At 39.9% G+C, this 17,442-nt stretch overlaps 2 protein-coding genes and 1 non-coding gene across 8 annotated transcripts in view; 1 reads left to right on the top strand and 2 right to left on the bottom strand.

Moving 5' to 3' along the window:
• The window catches only part of zc3h7a (zinc finger CCCH-type containing 7A), a 32,379-nt gene that overhangs the window by 3,313 nt on the left and 11,624 nt on the right, over positions 1-17,442 (bottom strand). The window contains exons 2-17 of one of the 6 annotated variants that reach the window (XM_053850813.1): positions 17,172-17,261; positions 7,614-7,719; positions 6,547-6,586; positions 6,270-6,473; positions 4,485-4,643; positions 4,221-4,301; positions 4,092-4,145; positions 3,958-3,997; positions 3,569-3,888; positions 3,000-3,252; positions 2,894-2,922; positions 2,672-2,816; positions 2,436-2,594; positions 1,955-2,160; positions 1,549-1,649; positions 1,305-1,486 (exon numbers count right to left, since the gene is read on the bottom strand). In XM_053850813.1, the coding sequence (XP_053706788.1) occupies positions 1,305-1,486; positions 1,549-1,649; positions 1,955-2,160; positions 2,436-2,594; positions 2,672-2,816; positions 2,894-2,922; positions 3,000-3,252; positions 3,569-3,888; positions 3,958-3,997; positions 4,092-4,145; positions 4,221-4,301; positions 4,485-4,643; positions 6,270-6,473; positions 6,547-6,586; positions 7,614-7,681 (2,041 nt within the window). In that variant the 5' untranslated portion in view covers positions 7,682-7,719; positions 17,172-17,261. Of the gene's footprint in view, positions 1-1,304; positions 1,487-1,548; positions 1,650-1,954; positions 2,161-2,435; positions 2,595-2,671; positions 2,817-2,893; positions 2,923-2,999; positions 3,253-3,568; positions 3,889-3,957; positions 3,998-4,091; positions 4,146-4,220; positions 4,302-4,484; positions 4,644-6,269; positions 6,474-6,546; positions 6,587-7,613; positions 7,720-7,797; positions 8,454-8,889; positions 9,053-17,171; positions 17,262-17,442 lie in introns of those variants that run through there. The other 5 variants (XM_053850817.1, XM_053850815.1, XM_053850812.1 and 2 more) reach the window with 5 other exon arrangements.
• Positions 105-13,042, top strand: pla2g10 (phospholipase A2 group X). Its single transcript, XM_053850820.1, has 5 exons — positions 105-235; positions 10,385-10,544; positions 11,381-11,540; positions 12,524-12,630; positions 12,782-13,042. The coding sequence occupies exons 2-5, from the start codon at positions 10,508-10,510 to the stop codon at positions 12,928-12,930; spliced, it is 453 nt and encodes a 150-aa protein (XP_053706795.1). The 5' UTR covers positions 105-235; positions 10,385-10,507; the 3' UTR covers positions 12,931-13,042.
• On the bottom strand, positions 15,087-15,158 carry trnat-cgu (transfer RNA threonine (anticodon CGU)). Its single transcript has one exon. It is a non-coding gene; the product is annotated as a tRNA-Thr (tRNA).

The raw sequence follows: 17,442 nt of genomic DNA, 5'->3' as shown, positions 1-17,442 counted from the left end.
AGTGTAGCGAGAGCATCAGTGTTGCTTTCTAACCTTTATAGAGCCATTTGCTTTGTTCCTGTTCAGCTTCTTGTTCCTTATATTTGAGTTTTATTGGGTCGACACCTTCTTCACCCTTCCCTTTGACGGTTTATGGAGTACTCACTTCTTTCTCACCCTTGTCAGTCCCACTGGGTCTTCTAAAACCTCTTGAGCTTCATTGCCCTCACTAGGGGCACGGCAGGGACGCCAACATGTGAGTAGATGTCCTTCTTGTGCAGTTTCTTTCTAGCGCTCCCCATAGTCTACTACTGTCCATAAAGCTGCTGACTCCTACCTCTTTCAACCGAAAGAGCCTCCCTTCTAGACGGTGCTCCTGTTGGCTAAGCAGAGTGAGCATTGCAACCTCCTTCATTTCCCTCACAGACTCCAGAAAGTTGCATATCTGTCTGGCTGCATTCCCGTCCAAGTCCTTACTCCTCTCATCATTCTATTTAGCTCCATGTTCTTCTCCTGACACAGATCTGCATATCTGTCCATCTCATCCTAAAGCCCCTCCGACATGCCTTCAGTGTTCTTTATTTTCTCTTTTATTTGGCTTTTAGCAGCACTATCTGTGTTTTAATACAGATTGAGCAACCCTTTGTGTTATTGCTAGGTGTGGAGATGTTGAAGTGTGAAGGTGTGGTGGCTGGGAGGTGTGGTGCATGGAGGTGTGGTCACTTGGAGATGTGGAGGAGAGGAGATGTGGTGGTCTTGAGCTGTGGAGGAGGAGTGGAGGTTTGGAGCTTTGAAAGTGTGGAGGTGTGGCTGAGTGGAAGTGTGGATCAATAATACAAATATTGCTCCTGAATATTGATATTTTAACTGGACGTGCAAGTGACACCTCAGGCACTGATGTTGTCTGCGACCTTCTTGCTTGTTTCTCAAACCAGTACTCAATCCGTCACCCAATATTAAGGATCTGATGTTGCTCAGAAATAGGCTCTCTGTGTACCTGTGTAACCAAGTGATCATATACATGTGGTGACCCACTTTATGAGGCTGCCATAAATAATCAGTTGGTGGGCTGGATGCAGCTAGAGATATAGAGGACACTGTACCTGCAGTCACTGTACATGTTATGAACAGGCAGTTGACTCAAAGAAGCTTCATGAAACCATGTCACTTTCAAAGCTCATAGGTCTTGGTTTAAAAACTATCTGAGGTTTCAATGCTGTTCAAAGATTATACAGTAGACAGTGCCATCTAGTGGCCTCTGAAAACTACGACACGGTTTCCTAAAACTTCATCACTCATTCTTATATCTGTCAGAGGAACCTTACCCAGCTCATGCTGCAGCATCCACACCTTCAGCTCGATGAGACTGTGGGCATAAAAACACTCATCTTCTCTCACGCAGCCATATCGGACTTCATGGCGGCAAATGTCCAGTTGGCACATCGGCGTCAGGGGTCGGATTTTGGAATAGTGGACTGCATTCTCCTTCAAAATGTGGACCAGGCACCTGAAAGGCAGGAGCGTCTGTGAGCGAATGTGATCGCTCAGCTCAGAGAAAGAAGGACGTACTTGTGCTCCTCAAAGTCGTGCTTGGTGACCGGATGAGAGCAAAGCGAAGGGTCGTTGTTGTTGGTTTTGCTGATGATTCGTGGTTTGTGGTCAAAACAAATCTGTAAATAGACACATTCGGCGGCTATCAAAAAACACTGTCAGGGAGGGGGCAGCTGCCGTGGAAGCCAAGAGTAACAAGCAAGTAACAACTAGCAAGCAGTAACATCTTGCTAGTAACATATTACCGCTTGTTACAAGCACAATTTTCAGTGACTCTCACTCAAGATCTCGCCTAATGCCTCGTGGTTACAGTGGTGTCTGAGGTAAGGACTTCCTAAGGGGGACGTATGTTCCCTGATATAACTATGTATTCCAAACAGTCATATACAGTAACACCAAAAATTATCAGTAGCCAGATACGTACCCCACAAAGAAACATGAACATCCCTCTATGCTCCAATAGGATCTTTGGAACTGTTAGCCTGACGTTGGAGTGTGCGCCGAAGGGATCGAAGAGGAGCTCTCGAGAGATAAAACCTTTCCGCTCCAGAGTCCAAACGTCAATCTCTTCTTGACAGTATGCAAATGTGCAGTGGCCAGGATACAGGCACTCTTTCCCCACCGCCACCTCTGAAACAACAATGTTGACATTTCAGAGCCACCCGATGGTGATTCATGAGCGTGAGGACGAAATAGACCGTATGAACTAAATGATGACAAATGCATCTCATAATGAACATTGGGACATAGATTAATTACATTCCATGTCTTCAAATAAAAGGTCAAAATTACATTTTAGCATGTTTTAAAAAAAATGCAGGCAATAATAAAATAAAAAATAAACATTTTTCTAACTTTATTAAACATTTTTTAAAGGAAATAGCACAGCAATTCCACTACTTTACCTTTGCAAATGTAATATGGTCCTACATATTGGGTTTTCGTGGGTCTTGGCCGAATCATTTTCCAAGTTTTGTCTGGCGAATGTTTGAGGCGGCCCAGTAAAATGTCTTTTTTGCATTTATGCTCCTCAGTATGGAGCGTGTAATCCAACACTCCAGGCCCTGAGGACGTCAAAACAAAACTTGAGATGTGCTTCCTTACTTGGAAAGCAGACGCTGAAATCCTCCACCACGCTTACCGGTTTTGACGTAGCAGATATTACATGCTTGTTTGAAGTCATGTGTATCGGCTAAAGGGTTTTTGGATAGATCCACAGCAACAGGCAAGCACTTCAGATCGGGCATACCCACTGCCATGCCCATCGGACTTTCTTTGTGATTTAACTGGAAGGATTGAATTGAAAAAATTTTTTAAATGGAGGCAAATACAGCTCAATTTAACAGTTAAAAGTATGAATTACCTGAGGAATGAAGGAGGTTCTAGAATAATCTGAAATTTAAAAAGAAGCGGCAGATTGTTAGCGCGACTTGGCTGATGCTCACACACTCATTTTGAATCCTACCAACCTGGTCTATAGTCAGTGATGGAGAGACTATCCAGTGAGTCCATATTTGCTGGTAACGTGTCAAAAGTGTCCAATCCAAAATACTGGCTGGATCCTGACTGGTGATACAGAGGGGGCAGGTTTACAGTGCACTGTGGGGAGCTGTTGTGGAGGAAGGGGCTGATGTGAGACGGCATGAGGAATGGACTTGACAGGGAACTGTTAGATGAAATACTGGTTGGCAAAGGGAGAGGTCCCTTGACTGTGGGTATGACCTGAAAGACACAAGACACACAGATTACATGAGGAGCGATTTCACAATATAGGTTCTGTCTACCAGCAAGTCTGAGGATGCAGCCACAATAAAGACTGTGCCCCACTACCTGAAATATTTGTCCACTCCAATAGTGAAATGTAACTTTGAGAGACACTTTTCATTGCATGACTGTGACTGTGTTATCAAATAAAATCAAGCCAGAAAAAAAGTAGCATCTTACAGTCCGGAAATTACATTAGTGTTACTATTTTTTTCCTTTGGAAAATGTTGAAAAATACAGGACACGATTTATGGTTGAAAAAAAATCAAGTTACCATGGAGGCATCAGGCCCAGTTTGGTCCAGGAGGTCATCAAGGTCATCCCCAATGATGTCCGCGTCAAAACTTGGACTGGATTCGAGTAAAGAACTAGGCTTAACAGTCCTGCACCCATTAACAAATGTGGGTACTGGGAGAGGGACTGAAGTGGGAACTGACTCGAACCCTGGTGGCTCGGAGGGGACACTGTTCTTTGTAGGGAGCTCGTCCAACGCAAGGTCATTCAATGGCGGGTGCACTAATGGCGGAGGCTGGATTGGAGCTGGGACTGACACTGGAACACTGCTTTCCTGGATCTGAGGCACTTCTGCAACACCTGACACACAAGACACATTGTTTAGCAGAAAATTCTTCATCCATCAGCTCGCATTCTTGCATCAAATACCTGTTTCTATTTCTTCAACTGAAGACAAGCCAAAAGGAAACTAAACAAAAGGGACACAGGAGAAATGGATCTAGTGAAGCTATATTTTCGACGGCCTGGATTATTCAATCCAAGAAAGTGCTATGTGTCGTTACCTTATCACAGGAGGCATCTTGATAACTAGGTCCTCTTGAAACATTCAAGACTGGCTGCAAAGGACCGGTAACATACATCAACAAAGGTTTCTGCCATGTCTTAAATGTACTGACAGAACACAGACATACCTTGCTCCTCACATAAGCTTTACGAATTTTTAATCCTAAAGTTTTGGCAAGATCCTGAGTGAGCTGTATAACACTTGGGTCCTGCAGAGAGACGGCAATAAAAACACATGAAGCGCACTTGAAAATAACAGAACAGTGTCAGCTAGTCACAGCAGTTGAAGGATGAATGGATCTGACTGATCCAATTCTTGTCTTGAATTTACTTTGACATCACATCTGAATGGTCTTCTAGCCACGTTCTTCAGTGAGTGGTTTCAGTCTTACCTGAGGCACCGCTAGAGAGCATTTGGCAACAGCCTCGTAGGCCTCTTGATGTTTCCCCAGCTCCTTCAACGATTTAGCTTTTCGGTACAGCGCTTTGTAGTTCCCATCATTCAGTTGGAGAGCCTTCTCGCTGTCTTCTAGTGCTTGATCATAGAGTCCCTGTGAAGAAAACACAGTCTGAGAAGGAGATGCAGATTTCACAAATGGCCTATGTGGATGACCTTTTTTATCGCGCATGATTGAGGAGGGAAGCTTCACATAAGATAACAGCTGATTAGGACAAGTCATTTCCTGCATGGAGACAGGTTTGGTTTTGGTTTGGACCGACGAAACAGGCAAATCTGTTTCATTCCTATCATACTACTTGACGTTTACTAAAGTCTATTGTGTTTTGTGGTTTCAGAAAACACGGCTGTGGCGTTCATCAGTCTCATGAGTCACTCTTTTAAGTTGAAGAGGAAAAGGAAGTACATTGTTAAAACAAACATGAAACAGGTTCTTTTGAACACAGACCAACCAAGAATGTTATGTTGAATGAATGAATGTTAACCAAGAATAATCTTTTCTGCTCAGCTAGTGATCCTAAGAGTAGTCGGTACTAGTAGGTTGAGTAGGTAGCAACTAGTGATCCAGCTGTCAATTCAAAATCATCTTGAGAGCTTACTATGAAATAAAATTCATCTACTGTTAATTATATTTTGAAGCAGCCGAAATGTGGATGGAAATCACTGAAATAACATCGGAAGTTGATCATCAGAACTGATGATTCGATTTTAACTTTTAAAGATATTATTCCATCACACAACTTGTGATGCTGCAGCAACCAGCCCCAAAAAGTTCGCAACATGTGCACCTACAGTCTCAGACACAGCGCTACCAAGAAGATAAAAAAATATAAAACAAGGGCAAAAATTGAACTTTCAACAACAACAAAAAATGGGTATCAGCCAAATAAATGGCGATTGGCGCACCCTTAGCGCTACTATTATAGAGTTAAAAAAAAAACATACAGCCTTATTTCTGCAGTTTTACCAATAATAAAGGGGTCACAAAACAAGTGTTTTTGCAGGACTTACGAGAGCCACGCCCACCTATGACATAGTGTCCAGTCCTGTAAGAACTGCCCTGCCTGACTCATTGTCAAACTGGAAGTGCAAAATGTGCCAGGAGTACACTGTCATAGAACTGCACCGGGTGTTATTTAAAATATAATGCATTCATTCATGGCAAGCATTGACAATGGAGTTGTTGTAATGAGGCATACAAACAACAACAAGACATTCCATTAGTGAGTCAGTCGTTCTCGTACATGACGTGGTACTGATGCAATTCAACGACTCCACACAAATATCATATCAAGGTCTATTTCTTCATTTGCATTATTTCAATGGGTCAAAACAGACTTATTTACATTCACTACGAGCATTCAGTTGTGGACACGTGAACAGTCTGTTCCACATTTAACCTGAAACCCTGCATCAGGGCGTAAACATACCTGAGAAAACAATATTTGCATCATAACCAAAACTAGAGCGAAAATACAAGCAATCCATCTCCTGCCACCAGATTTACATACCTGGAAAACCTCTGGAAAAAGGCTTTGAAATATGCTCGCACTGACTGAACTGACTAGGTTGTCAACAACTCTACTCTGAATCTCCAGCACACGCTTGAGTGTCCCCTACAAACATCGTTCAGAACACGACTCAGCACTTGCAGCTACACAAGTTGGCACATTTTTAATCACATATACCATAAGCACATTAAAGCAGAGGTCTTACTCACCGGAACAATGTTAAGGTAGGCGGCAGCTCGATTGGCGTACAGCTTTTCCAGCAAACTTCGGTCTACGTCGATGTCTTCTGAATCTGCGTAGTCTGCTATGCTCAGGGATTCTGTATACAGCTCTATGGACTTCGTCCACTCCCCTTCTTTAAAAACATCGTTTCCCTCACCAAATAGATTCCATACAAGCTCCTTAATGAACACCTGAGGACGTTCAAAAAACCATGAGGGTGAGGGATGACGTAAAATTTCTTGAGGCTCGATGGTAGGCACCTACCTCGTACTGTTCTTGACTTCCTGGAAAAGGAAGAGTTGATCTAGAAAAACAAAGCAAGAGAGAAATGAGACACAAGCAGATGACAAAACAAGCAAGAAGCTAGAATGTATTTTTATACAGGGTTTAACTATGGAAGGCTGAGTGGGAAGCTAGGATTTTTTTTAAAATACAAGTAATATAAGTATATACATCAATTTTTAACACACTATCCGGGAAACATTTTTGTTAGCAACAAACTGATGTGTGTGTTGCTGATCTGCAGAATCCGGTAACAACACAATCAAATTCATAACTCATGAAAAGTTACATTTCGGGCATCAAACCACATCTTTTTAGATTGAATGTTTGTGACTGTAACATCGATGCCATGACTAGAGATAATACATCACACTTAAGGGCTGTAGTTTCAGCTTACACGTCTGTTCATCTCAGCGGAAGTTCTGCTAAATTGAATTAAAGTGTTTACAAGTCAGGTGGCACAGCAGCTTTCCTCCTCTCACTTTTGTTTCTTCTGAAAGCACTTGGGCACAGCTATCAGAAGCTTTTGTGTCAAGTCATTCACTGCTACCACTTTAGAGAAGATGACGTTCACATTCACATAGCATGCAAAATAAACAGTGAAATTAATGTTGCGTACAGTTGTGGGCAAAAAAGGAAACAAGTGTCCTTAACTGTCATTACTAATTACAATACATTTTTGTTCATGTATCAACACATTTCTTTGCAAACTCTGTTTTATGATTGTTTTATTAATATGAAATTTGAAATGCCAAATAAGCCAACAGAACTAAAATACACTCACTTTTCAGAATATTTTCATGGAAGCACAACTGAAACTGAGCAGCCCTTGTTGTGTTGTGACACAATAATGAAACTGAAAATTCACAACTGCCTTTTAAAATTGTTACAAATGAACTATGACGTGTTATGATGCTGTTATGACATGTAAACACATAGCAGTGAAACTTCACCCTGATTCACTGGTGTGCTTTACCTAACTTTATTACAATACAATATTCATGTTATGTAGTGGATAAAAATGATTTGCTTAAATTTCAAACACTTACTGAAGAAACTGGAGACCATTTTGAATGTCCTGCCAGCGACGACTCCTGTCCTGACATGCTCCAGACATGTTGCCGTGTTGTGATGTCCACTCCTGAATTTCAGTGCCTGACATGGAACATTACACACCGCTTATTCCCTGACTTCAGACACTACAATGTACACGAATGCAACAATGAAACACACCTTCAGTGTCGTTGATGTGAATCTGAAAATTGTTCAACCGGTTTACAGAGTGATTATTCAAATTAAAAGCCTTTATTTCGTTAAAAATCATCATGAGTTCCATTCGCCTGGACTTCATTGCGTACATCTTCCGCATGTAGACGTGACGACAAACGTGTAGTTCCGGAAATAAAAGTTGCGCTATCTCTCATTAGCTTGCGTGCTAAAAACGTCAACAAAGCTATGTGTCGTTCACCTAAACTACAGCAGACGATCAAAACAGTTACTCAAGTAAATCATAGTACTAACAAGTGATTCAGAAAGATTGGCTTCAGGACAAAAAAGGCAACAAATTCGATAGAGGAAATGTAATGTACTGTGTTGACTTCAGGAGGAAACTCAGCTTCATGGAGTCGAGGAGATATTTAAAAACAATATTTTCACAATACAATATCAAACAGGTTTTAATCTTTAGACAAGTAACGCAATTTAAAAATACACTCGGCGACCCGGCCTGTGGCGGATTTGATCGCACATTTCTCGCGTAGATTTCTCCGAAGTTTGAATTTATAATATAAATCTGTGATGTATTAAAGCGGGCCATGACGACAGGACCCGTGGCTGTATTCGGACAGGGAGATTTTTGAACATGCCTACAACACTGGCTTTATTCATGTGTCCATTTGAAGTTGAGCTCTTGCGCTGAATAAATAATCGGGCAGACCGGAGAAGTTATGATCCCATAAAATCTAAAACATTGACATACTCGCCCGAATATAAGATGAATGACATATAGCGCACGTGTGCAACCCACGGCCGGGTACCACCGCTTGTTATTATTACTATTATTATTATTATTATTATCAGTGTGCCAACGGCACGATTTTACAGCGCTGACAACAAACGCGTGGCAAACTTGACATGCCACAGCGACACTGAAGACCGGACATGAATGGAGACCAGGTGATTTCAAGAAGCGCAGAGCCTAACAAAGCATGTCCAAGTTAAACTAGTTCCCCAAGAAAACAATAGCGAGCCGCTCACAACAATATTTTGCCTTACACGCGATAATATCACAGTGATGCTGCCACAGTTGAGGTTTCGCATACTCACATAAACAGGTCTTTATTCCAAACAAACCCGTCTTGACGTGTATAAATGGAGGGAAAGTGTCTTTTCGTTTTTGCTACAATAACTGAATGTGCTGTATCGCTAAAGGCCGCCCATTATTACTTCTTCTGTGGTGGCAACTGTACACGACGGAATGCAATAGTGCTGCCACCTACAGGCAACAGTGGTATACAACAATGAAAATATTCGAAACACCGACTGTAAAATGCGAAAACGTTCCAGTTTCTTTTGTATTCTTTGGTAATTCAATTCGCATAAACAATTTCATATGACATATTTAACAGGTTTAGTTGACGTTTTAGTTGTTATTTCATGTGAACTTTTCCATTTGACATATTTCTAAATGGACTCATGGACTTGGACTAAATGGACTTAAATTAAATAATGACTCATTTTGGAAAACAATGTATAAAACGTATATATATATATATATATATATATATATATATATATATATATATATATATATATATATATATATAATAGAAAGAATAGAACAGGACATTGGTCTTATTTTCGTTTCACATAAACAATTCAAACTATGCAAAGTCGTGGTGAGTCAGACTTCATAGTCATGATGCCTCCATCTGATCCTCTTCTAGATTGTCTTCTAACTCCAGAATTGAAACTGCTATTTCCAAAGGCACAGCACCTCCTTTTTGTTTTTACCAGAAACCACTGCACTAACTACTCTCCTCTTAGTTTCAATACTCTCTGAATAAAACGTATTGCCATATATTACTACAACATTTTTTTTTCCTGTTCTTTAAATGACCTCATGGTGTGCAAATATTGACTGTGACGAAGTGGGGCCAGCCCTCCCTGAAGGGCAGACCGGGGCATATTAGTAAAAAGCCCAGCACTGAAAGCCTCATAATAACATTTACAAACACATAAATGTCATCATAACAGAAACCCATTTTCTTCTCCCTAAATATTGCAACTGAAACGGAAACAACTAAAATTATATGGAACAATTCAGGTTGAACATTGTTGTTACAATTAAAATGATAAATGGTTATTATGGTAAGACGTTTAATAGTAAAATTAATAATAAGTCATCGAAAGTGATCCCATTCCATGACTGAAATATTCAATCAGCAACGCTTGCATTTCTCCTGGCAAAGGAAATTGCTATTTAAAAATGCCCTATCACAGTTATCATTCTAAGACTACTGCTTCTGTCTCAATATTCTTATTTTTATATTATTATTATTAACAACGGAAAGAAAAACAGCCATCACAATACCTGCAGGAGTATTGTATTGTCCCTATTAAACCACTAGATGGCGGCACATAATCGATTCATTCCAATAACCTTACCTACCTGTCTGAATGATTCTGACTTGACTCACATCTGATTTAAGCTATAAACACTCATTACGAAACCCTTTCAAACCTGAAATTACCCGTCATTAAACTTATCTCCCCATTGAAGTGAATCACAGGCTGTACTCCTCCTGTCTGCTTCCTCCAGGGGGAGTTAACTACACTGGATTAGCTCCCAGGGAGATTATTTAGGCGCCCTCTAAAAAAAGCCAACAACTCACACACTTCAGAGCAGAGTGGCAACACGTGAAGACAAGAGCAGCTGGATGAGATGACCATGTTTCACTGGATGCTGCTGATCTTATCAGGTATGTGTTTTAATAGAATAAACAGGAGACTTAAATACTTGTCATGCATGACAAAATAATGGGAAAATAACTTATTGGGAGGAGTGCATGAGCCATTCATGATGATAGTATGGTGTTTGAGAAGTTCAGCTGAAATACTCCAGCAACTATTTTCCTGAGAAAAAGTGAACTTGACTTTTCCATCTCTATACTTTAACACGTCCATCTTTCCGAACTTTGCACCGAAACCTCTCTGCCTTGTTTCAGAAAGTCATCAACTCAGACATAAATGATCACATGACCACATGTTAACAGAGTGGCGACGTTCCTTTTAAAATCTAAATGTTTAAGTATCATACAGAATTATCTCATCAGTGTCGAGTTCAGTAATTTTGAATAATGCTGATTTTAAAAAACGAAATAAATAAATAAACGTTCCCGTTTCTTTTCCTTACATAAACAATTACATATGCCATAATTTATAACATACCAGGTTTAGCTGCCGTCCAAATGGACCTTATAGTTATTTCAAGTTAACGTTTGCCATATGACATATTACTAAATTGAAATAATGACTCATTTTGGAAATCAATGCTTCTTAATAACATTGCCTTAAAACACCTATTAATATGAACCTTTTGTTGGTTTATTATAAATAAAAACAGTCCATTAGAACAATGCAGAGGGTGTTGGTCTTATTCTTGTTTAACCTAAACAATTCAAACTATGCCGAGTGGTGGCATGACATCCTATATCTCGAGGCACACCTCCATCTGATCCTCTTCTTGATTGTTGAACCTGAAACTCCACTTCACTTGACTTCACTTGACTTCACTCTGTATTGTTGTTTACTGCAGTGTCTGCGGCGGCTCAGCGGCCTCATCGTTCCAAAAGAGGACTGCTGGAGCTGGCAGGAGCCATCAAATGCAGCACGGGACGATTTCCGCTGGTGTACGCCTTTTACGGCTGCTACTGTGGCCTGGGAGGTCGGGGCCGGCCCCTGGATCGGGCCGACTGGTGAGGGACAGAATGCAACCCCATGTTGGTTTTCACCCCGACCCTCCAATTACAAGGAAAACTTGACACCCTATATGTGACCCACCTATGCATTACATGGTGCAAAGGATCTTATTGAACCAGCCTGAAGCATTTCACTTCCTCGTCTCTGGTTCCTGCTGGTTTTTCATTGAAACCCCAAAAGAGGCCTGCTGGAGAAAATGATGGGGAAAGTCCACAGGCTTCCGTGATCTAATGAATGCTTTAAAGATTCCACACCTAAATTCTAATTTCCCCGCTAACCTCAACATGTCAAGCCCCCGCAAACCACTTAAGTTTTAACTATCAGTTGCTCTTGTTTTAAAATAGTCGCTGGGCAACTCTGACCGCAGCCTCCTACGATGTCTGGCTAAAGTTAGTTTCCTCCAGAAGTCCCAACTTTTATATTGATGTGCTCACACAAAATGAAGAGAAAAACTTATTGGATGTAACCTTGGTTCTATGAATGTGTTTTTTTTTCCCTTGCTTGTATAAGAATGCAACAGGCTTCACTAAGGGCATTACCTCCGAGGCATTGTCTTGGCACCGTGAAAGAAAAACGCACTTGCCACCAAGCAGGGGCAGTATGACTTCCTATCATTCGTAGAACCAGGCTCACATCCGGAAACAATGGGTTTCTACTTCATGTGTGCTTCACTATGGGGAAAAAACACGACAAGACTTGCTGATAAATCTGTTTGGATTTGTTTTTCCGTAAGTATTTTGTCGACATGTGTCAAACTCAAAGCGCAGGGACCGAATTTGGCCGGGTTAAAATTAAGGTTGGGACTTTATTTCAAGTAATAAATGCTGATGGATGGAAAGTTTAAGTAAAAAAAAGTCCAAAATTTAGTTTAACTGCAGAAACTTCAAAATTTGAACTTGATTGAATTTTTTTTATCTGATTCGAATATGTCAAGAGGATTGAAGTAGTTTATGTACATGAAACTTTCTCTTGTGAACAGGTGCTGCCACAAACATGACTGTTGCTATGGAGACGCTGACGCTCTTGGCTGCAAAACCAAAACTGACCGATATCAGTGGAAATGTGACGACCAGAAAGCAGAGTGTGGTACTTCAATCATTACACTTTTAATTTCCTAGGATTTTGAATATATTACTATAATAATAGTAACGCTAACAATTAGTGAAACATTTGTAAATGCTTGAAACATGTAACAGCCATGGTTATAAACATCAGCGTCGGTTCATTTCCACTGCAGATGATTTGGAGGACAGATGTGAAAAGCTCCTGTGCCAGTGCGACAGGGAAGCTGCCAAGTGCTTGCAAAAAGCCCCCCTCAACAAGAAATATGTTCTCTGGCCAGACGTCTTGTGCAGGGACGAAGAGGTGAACTGTAACATATACTGATGTCTTTTCACTTCAGAACACTGAACAATTTTATATTATGTGTTTTTAAAAATGAAGCTTGACCAAAGACATTGTAACAGCATTTTCCATGAGAGGCACGTAATAAAAAGTGAAAGGAAATTGTGTTTTGTTTGAATGCTGAAGTAATATAAATGGTTTTCTCTGGATTTAAGCGATGGCATAGCAAAGCTCCACTGAGTAGAGTTTGTAAAAACAGATGCGTTCAAGTACTCAAGGTCACACCTGAAATTTAAGATACAGTTGTCTTATACATTCTATATTTTTCCTGTTTCTTAAAGGCGGCAGTAACCCCCGGGTTTGTGAGCAATTAACCCTGACGTTAGATAAATAAGTCAATATGTGATCCATCTGGTTTGTTATGTCAAGCTGCTTGAGTCATTCAATGCATACATTTCATTTTAAGATCTGTAAATATATTAGTTTTACTATAGTTTCTATGGGACTTACATTAAATAGGTGCACCCAAAACATTTACGCCTGAATATGTCCAGGGGTTTCTCATGTAAGTGCAACTCTTGTGTAAATATTTCTTTAGTATTTGCCTTTAAAAAGCCTTTTGGGGGTTTCTTTTACTTACCTTTCTAAAAGTAGCTTTATTAAAATTAGCTGTAATTACAAAAATATTACTCACTTCAAAAGCCTTGGGAAAACACACTAAAGGTGAAAGTCGTTCATACAAGTAACATTGCACAGTGCACACTGAAAGCTTGAATTCTTTGGTATAAAAGATGAAATAAATCCACACATTTGAAACACTTGGCAAAGTCACTTTCCTCTCTCTGTAATCAAAGTCTCCAACGCACCCGAAATGTATCTGCCGTTCAGTTCCTGCCCTCCCATGATTCGGCAGAAGAAACACACAGCCTCTTTGTTGACCAAGCTCATGTGTGGACTGAAATGGGAGATGATGCAGTGGTCCAAAGTCCTGCAAATAAGTATCTGGGTCATGGCCCACAAACACTTGCCCGATTGTCCGCGACCTTCAGTGTACAGAAGCTTGGTAGTCACAGCAGTCGGCCAGTCTATATAGCAGCTGGTGACGTCCTTGTCGCTCAAGTTAAATACACTAGAAGTGGATAAAACAGGGACCTTTTTCGAAAGATAGAAAGGTTCCTCCTCAGATGTTTAGTTTGGTGGACCACTTGTTTTTGAATCATGGAGTGTGTTACTATCATTTCAGGACAAAGTGAAGTGCTTTGGTTATTTTAATTAATAAATAAATAATATTTCTCATCAGGGAAAAGCTCCCTTATCATTTTTCAAAAGGAATATTTCACTAACTATTACACTAACTTTGTGAAATAACAGAACATATTTTTGACTGACTAATCGGTTATTGACTAGATTACGTTTGTGTTTTTACAGCAATGTGTTTTTACCCCCAATAAAGCCCTCATTCAAGATGAATATTAAATAATAAAATACTTAGTTCATACTCACATTGGTCCAGGATACTCACACTATAGTTTTATTCTATCTTTAAATTAATGAGTTTATATGTTTTATGTATTTATTTTAAATACATTATGATAAAATGATTGTAAATGTTCTCTTTTTCTATTCATTGCTGGTTTAGTATGTGTGCTTGCGCTTTCATGAGTCGATCGCTTGGCATTCAGAACCTGTTCTGCCAGTGGGACGGTACACTACGCATCACTTTGATTCGATTCCTCACGCAATATTAGTTAAATGAATGTGTTATTTGCCTTCTAGCCATTTAAGTGTGTGCGAGAGCTCAAATATTGAGTGGAATAAACTCGCTGGCAAAGTGTAAAATTAACGTGAATTTAAACAAAAAGGGTACTGGAAACTGATGACGCTAATCTTCACAATGTAGAGTGAAAAGTCAACACCCTTCTTTTTCACTATATAGTGAGACTTCATCACTTCTTCCTGGAACCGTTTTACCTGACTTCACACTCTTCTAAACAACCACATATGAAATATGTGATAAATGTGTAGATGTTATCGACTGTTTAAAACTGGTCTTCATTTAAAGGCATTCATTTAAATATTTGTTTGAGGTTACAAAAGCAGATAATTCAAGCGTTTTTCAGCCGTGACTTATAACGCACTTGGGATCAAGTCGGGCTCATCACAACTGGTTTAAACCTTAGATGTCGGTTGTCAACAAAAGGCACGGACGGGGTTCGAACCCGCGATCTTCGGTTTACGAGACCGACGCCTTACCACTTGGCCACCGCGCCTGCGCCAAATTTGAAGCCATCACAGTTTATGTCGCCAGGTGCTACATAAACATGCTAAAAGGCCTGTCTTAGTTTCACATTGGGAGCTCATTGTTGTCAGCTGTTTGCAACGTAAGCTTCTTACAATGACAGATCTAACAGCTGGCGTGAACGTGGGAAGCGCAGTGTGTGGATGCCGTTGAGTTTAATGGTAGCGACGTGACCGATCCACGCGAGGGTGCTGCTAGCTAGAGTCGCGCTCACAGTCTCGTTGGTTGCTCACTTGAGGATGTGAGTTCGAGTCCCGGCGGATGCGCAACCATTGGCGAAAATGAATTAGTCATATTCGTTCAGAAATGTCGAAAAAGCTGAAATACTTTGGATTTCTCCAAAAATAAATATAAATAAAGTATTGTTTGTTTTATGTCCACAAAGGAAGTGTATAACCCAAATGCTGTTTTCTTCACAAGAATGGCCCGAATTTCCATTAAAGATGTGTTGGAGTAGAACTTCCACGAAGCTGGTTTGGTTCCTCTAGTAAGTTTACCACTATTATTGCACACATGATCCTTCATTTAAAATACTGCATTTCAGTATTTTCATATGAGCGCTGTAACTCAAACCATCTGATTTTTTAATCTTTCTCAACGCCATGGAGAATGGATGAGATCAATACTTCTTTCCTGTACTTTTTTTTTTTTTTTTTTTTAAGAAGACCAATGACAAACTCTTGTCAGCATGTGAGCATTTTTTTTGTGGAGAAAAGGGGGAGATCAGTTTTCCTACAGACTGTTTGAAAAATAAATAAGACTGCAGTGGGAGTGTGTTTACAGAAGAGCATCATCAACGTGGAGTTTCACCCCATAATAATCGCCCAACAGATATTCTTCTGAGGCCTGGACGCCGGCTTGAACATCCATCCTCATTGCCAACCAAAAATGCAAAAGTATTCTGAAAAAAAATTGAAGTCACTGACGCAGGGAGGCAGGTCAACTGTTGTATATCACCCTGGACCTGACAACAACATTGTATCACGACCAAAACTTTGAATCAGAACTCACAATTAACACCAAAAAAGTCCCAAAAATGGTGAACGGTTTCAAAGGTATTTGAGGGGCAACTCAGTCAATTGAGACAAGCGAATCCTCAGCTATTTGGCCCATGTATGGAACTTAAAACTTCCAGCAGCATTGCATCACGTTATAAATGTTCATAATAACATAATCTTTCTTTGGTAGATACATTTTTAAGCGTAATATTTTTGTACACTGAAGAATGGTTATCATTTATGTTAAATGACAAACCAAAATGCACAAGTGTAGTATATATATATATATATATATATATATATATATATATATATATATATATATATATATATATATATATATATATATATATTTTTTTTTTTTTTTTTTTTTTTTTTTTTCCAAAATCTGGAAGAGTAATGTCATCACTTTATATTTCACAAAACTCATGACACCAATTTCTTATTAAAATAATTTAGAATAGAAGCAAAACAATATATATTTTTTATTTTAGTTTATGTTTTAACATTATTATTATTTTATTATTTATTTCCTTTGAACATACTTCACAAAATGCAATGTGGCTAATGACATACAAAGATCTGAGATTTCAGTATGAACCCCAAATCCCAGACTAATGTTTGGGAAGAAGTCATGCTTGTTTGGGGGGGTGGGCTTTAGAATGTTCCACAGTGTCATGGCGGCCAACACAGTGGGTATGAGTGGGTGCAGTGTGGGGAGAAAATTGGTTATTGTGAGAGGGGTGTGGGATCTGACCCTGCTCACGGGCAGACGGCTGAGTGTGAAATTCATTTGAAAGGTAAGCAGATGATAAAGCCTCTTCACAAAAGAAAACATCATCTCTCCTTCTTTTTGGATTAATCTGCCTTTCTTTTAAACTTTCTCTTTTACTGAGTAGTTCATTGGTCTGTTGCCATAGCTACATTGCTCGGCCATGAAGATGATAGTCTTTCAGTAACACACCCGGAGGAGTACGGAACAGTACCAAGAGTGTGAGAAGGTAGACGGGCGGGAACTCATCCAGTCACCTCTGGTACAGGACTCGACTTCCAGCGGGACAGGACGGTGAGGTCTGCTAGAAATTCAGAAATGTGGTATGAAAAATTAGACTTAGTACTTGTAAATAAAACAAGTAGAAGGCGGCTATCGTGCTAAAGATAAAGAGGTCAAATTGAGGATGAACTTTCTTGTTAAACGAAAAGCTCTGATGCTGGCTGGAGTGATAGCTTTCCAAAACTTGCCTCAAAGCTTATATG

This window comes from Synchiropus splendidus, chromosome 19 (genome assembly GCF_027744825.2).
Source record: "Synchiropus splendidus isolate RoL2022-P1 chromosome 19, RoL_Sspl_1.0, whole genome shotgun sequence".
NCBI lineage: Eukaryota > Metazoa > Chordata > Actinopteri > Syngnathiformes > Callionymidae > Synchiropus > Synchiropus splendidus.
Note: the sequence above shows the minus strand (reverse complement) of the source record. Positions and strands in the feature narration are given on the sequence as shown.

What these genes read in the sequence shown, in the direction of transcription:
- pla2g10 (XM_053850820.1), top strand. Translation starts at nt 10,508, where the DNA reads ATGACCATGTTTCACTGGATGCTGCTGATCTTATCAG. An exon ending in GATGCTGCTGATCTTATCAG is followed by an intron (nt 10,545 to 11,380) that starts GTATGTGTTTTA and finishes TGTTTACTGCAG; the next exon opens with TGTCTGCGGCGGCTCAGCGG. An exon ending in CCCCTGGATCGGGCCGACTG is followed by an intron (nt 11,541 to 12,523) that starts GTGAGGGACAGA and finishes TCTTGTGAACAG; the next exon opens with GTGCTGCCACAAACATGACT.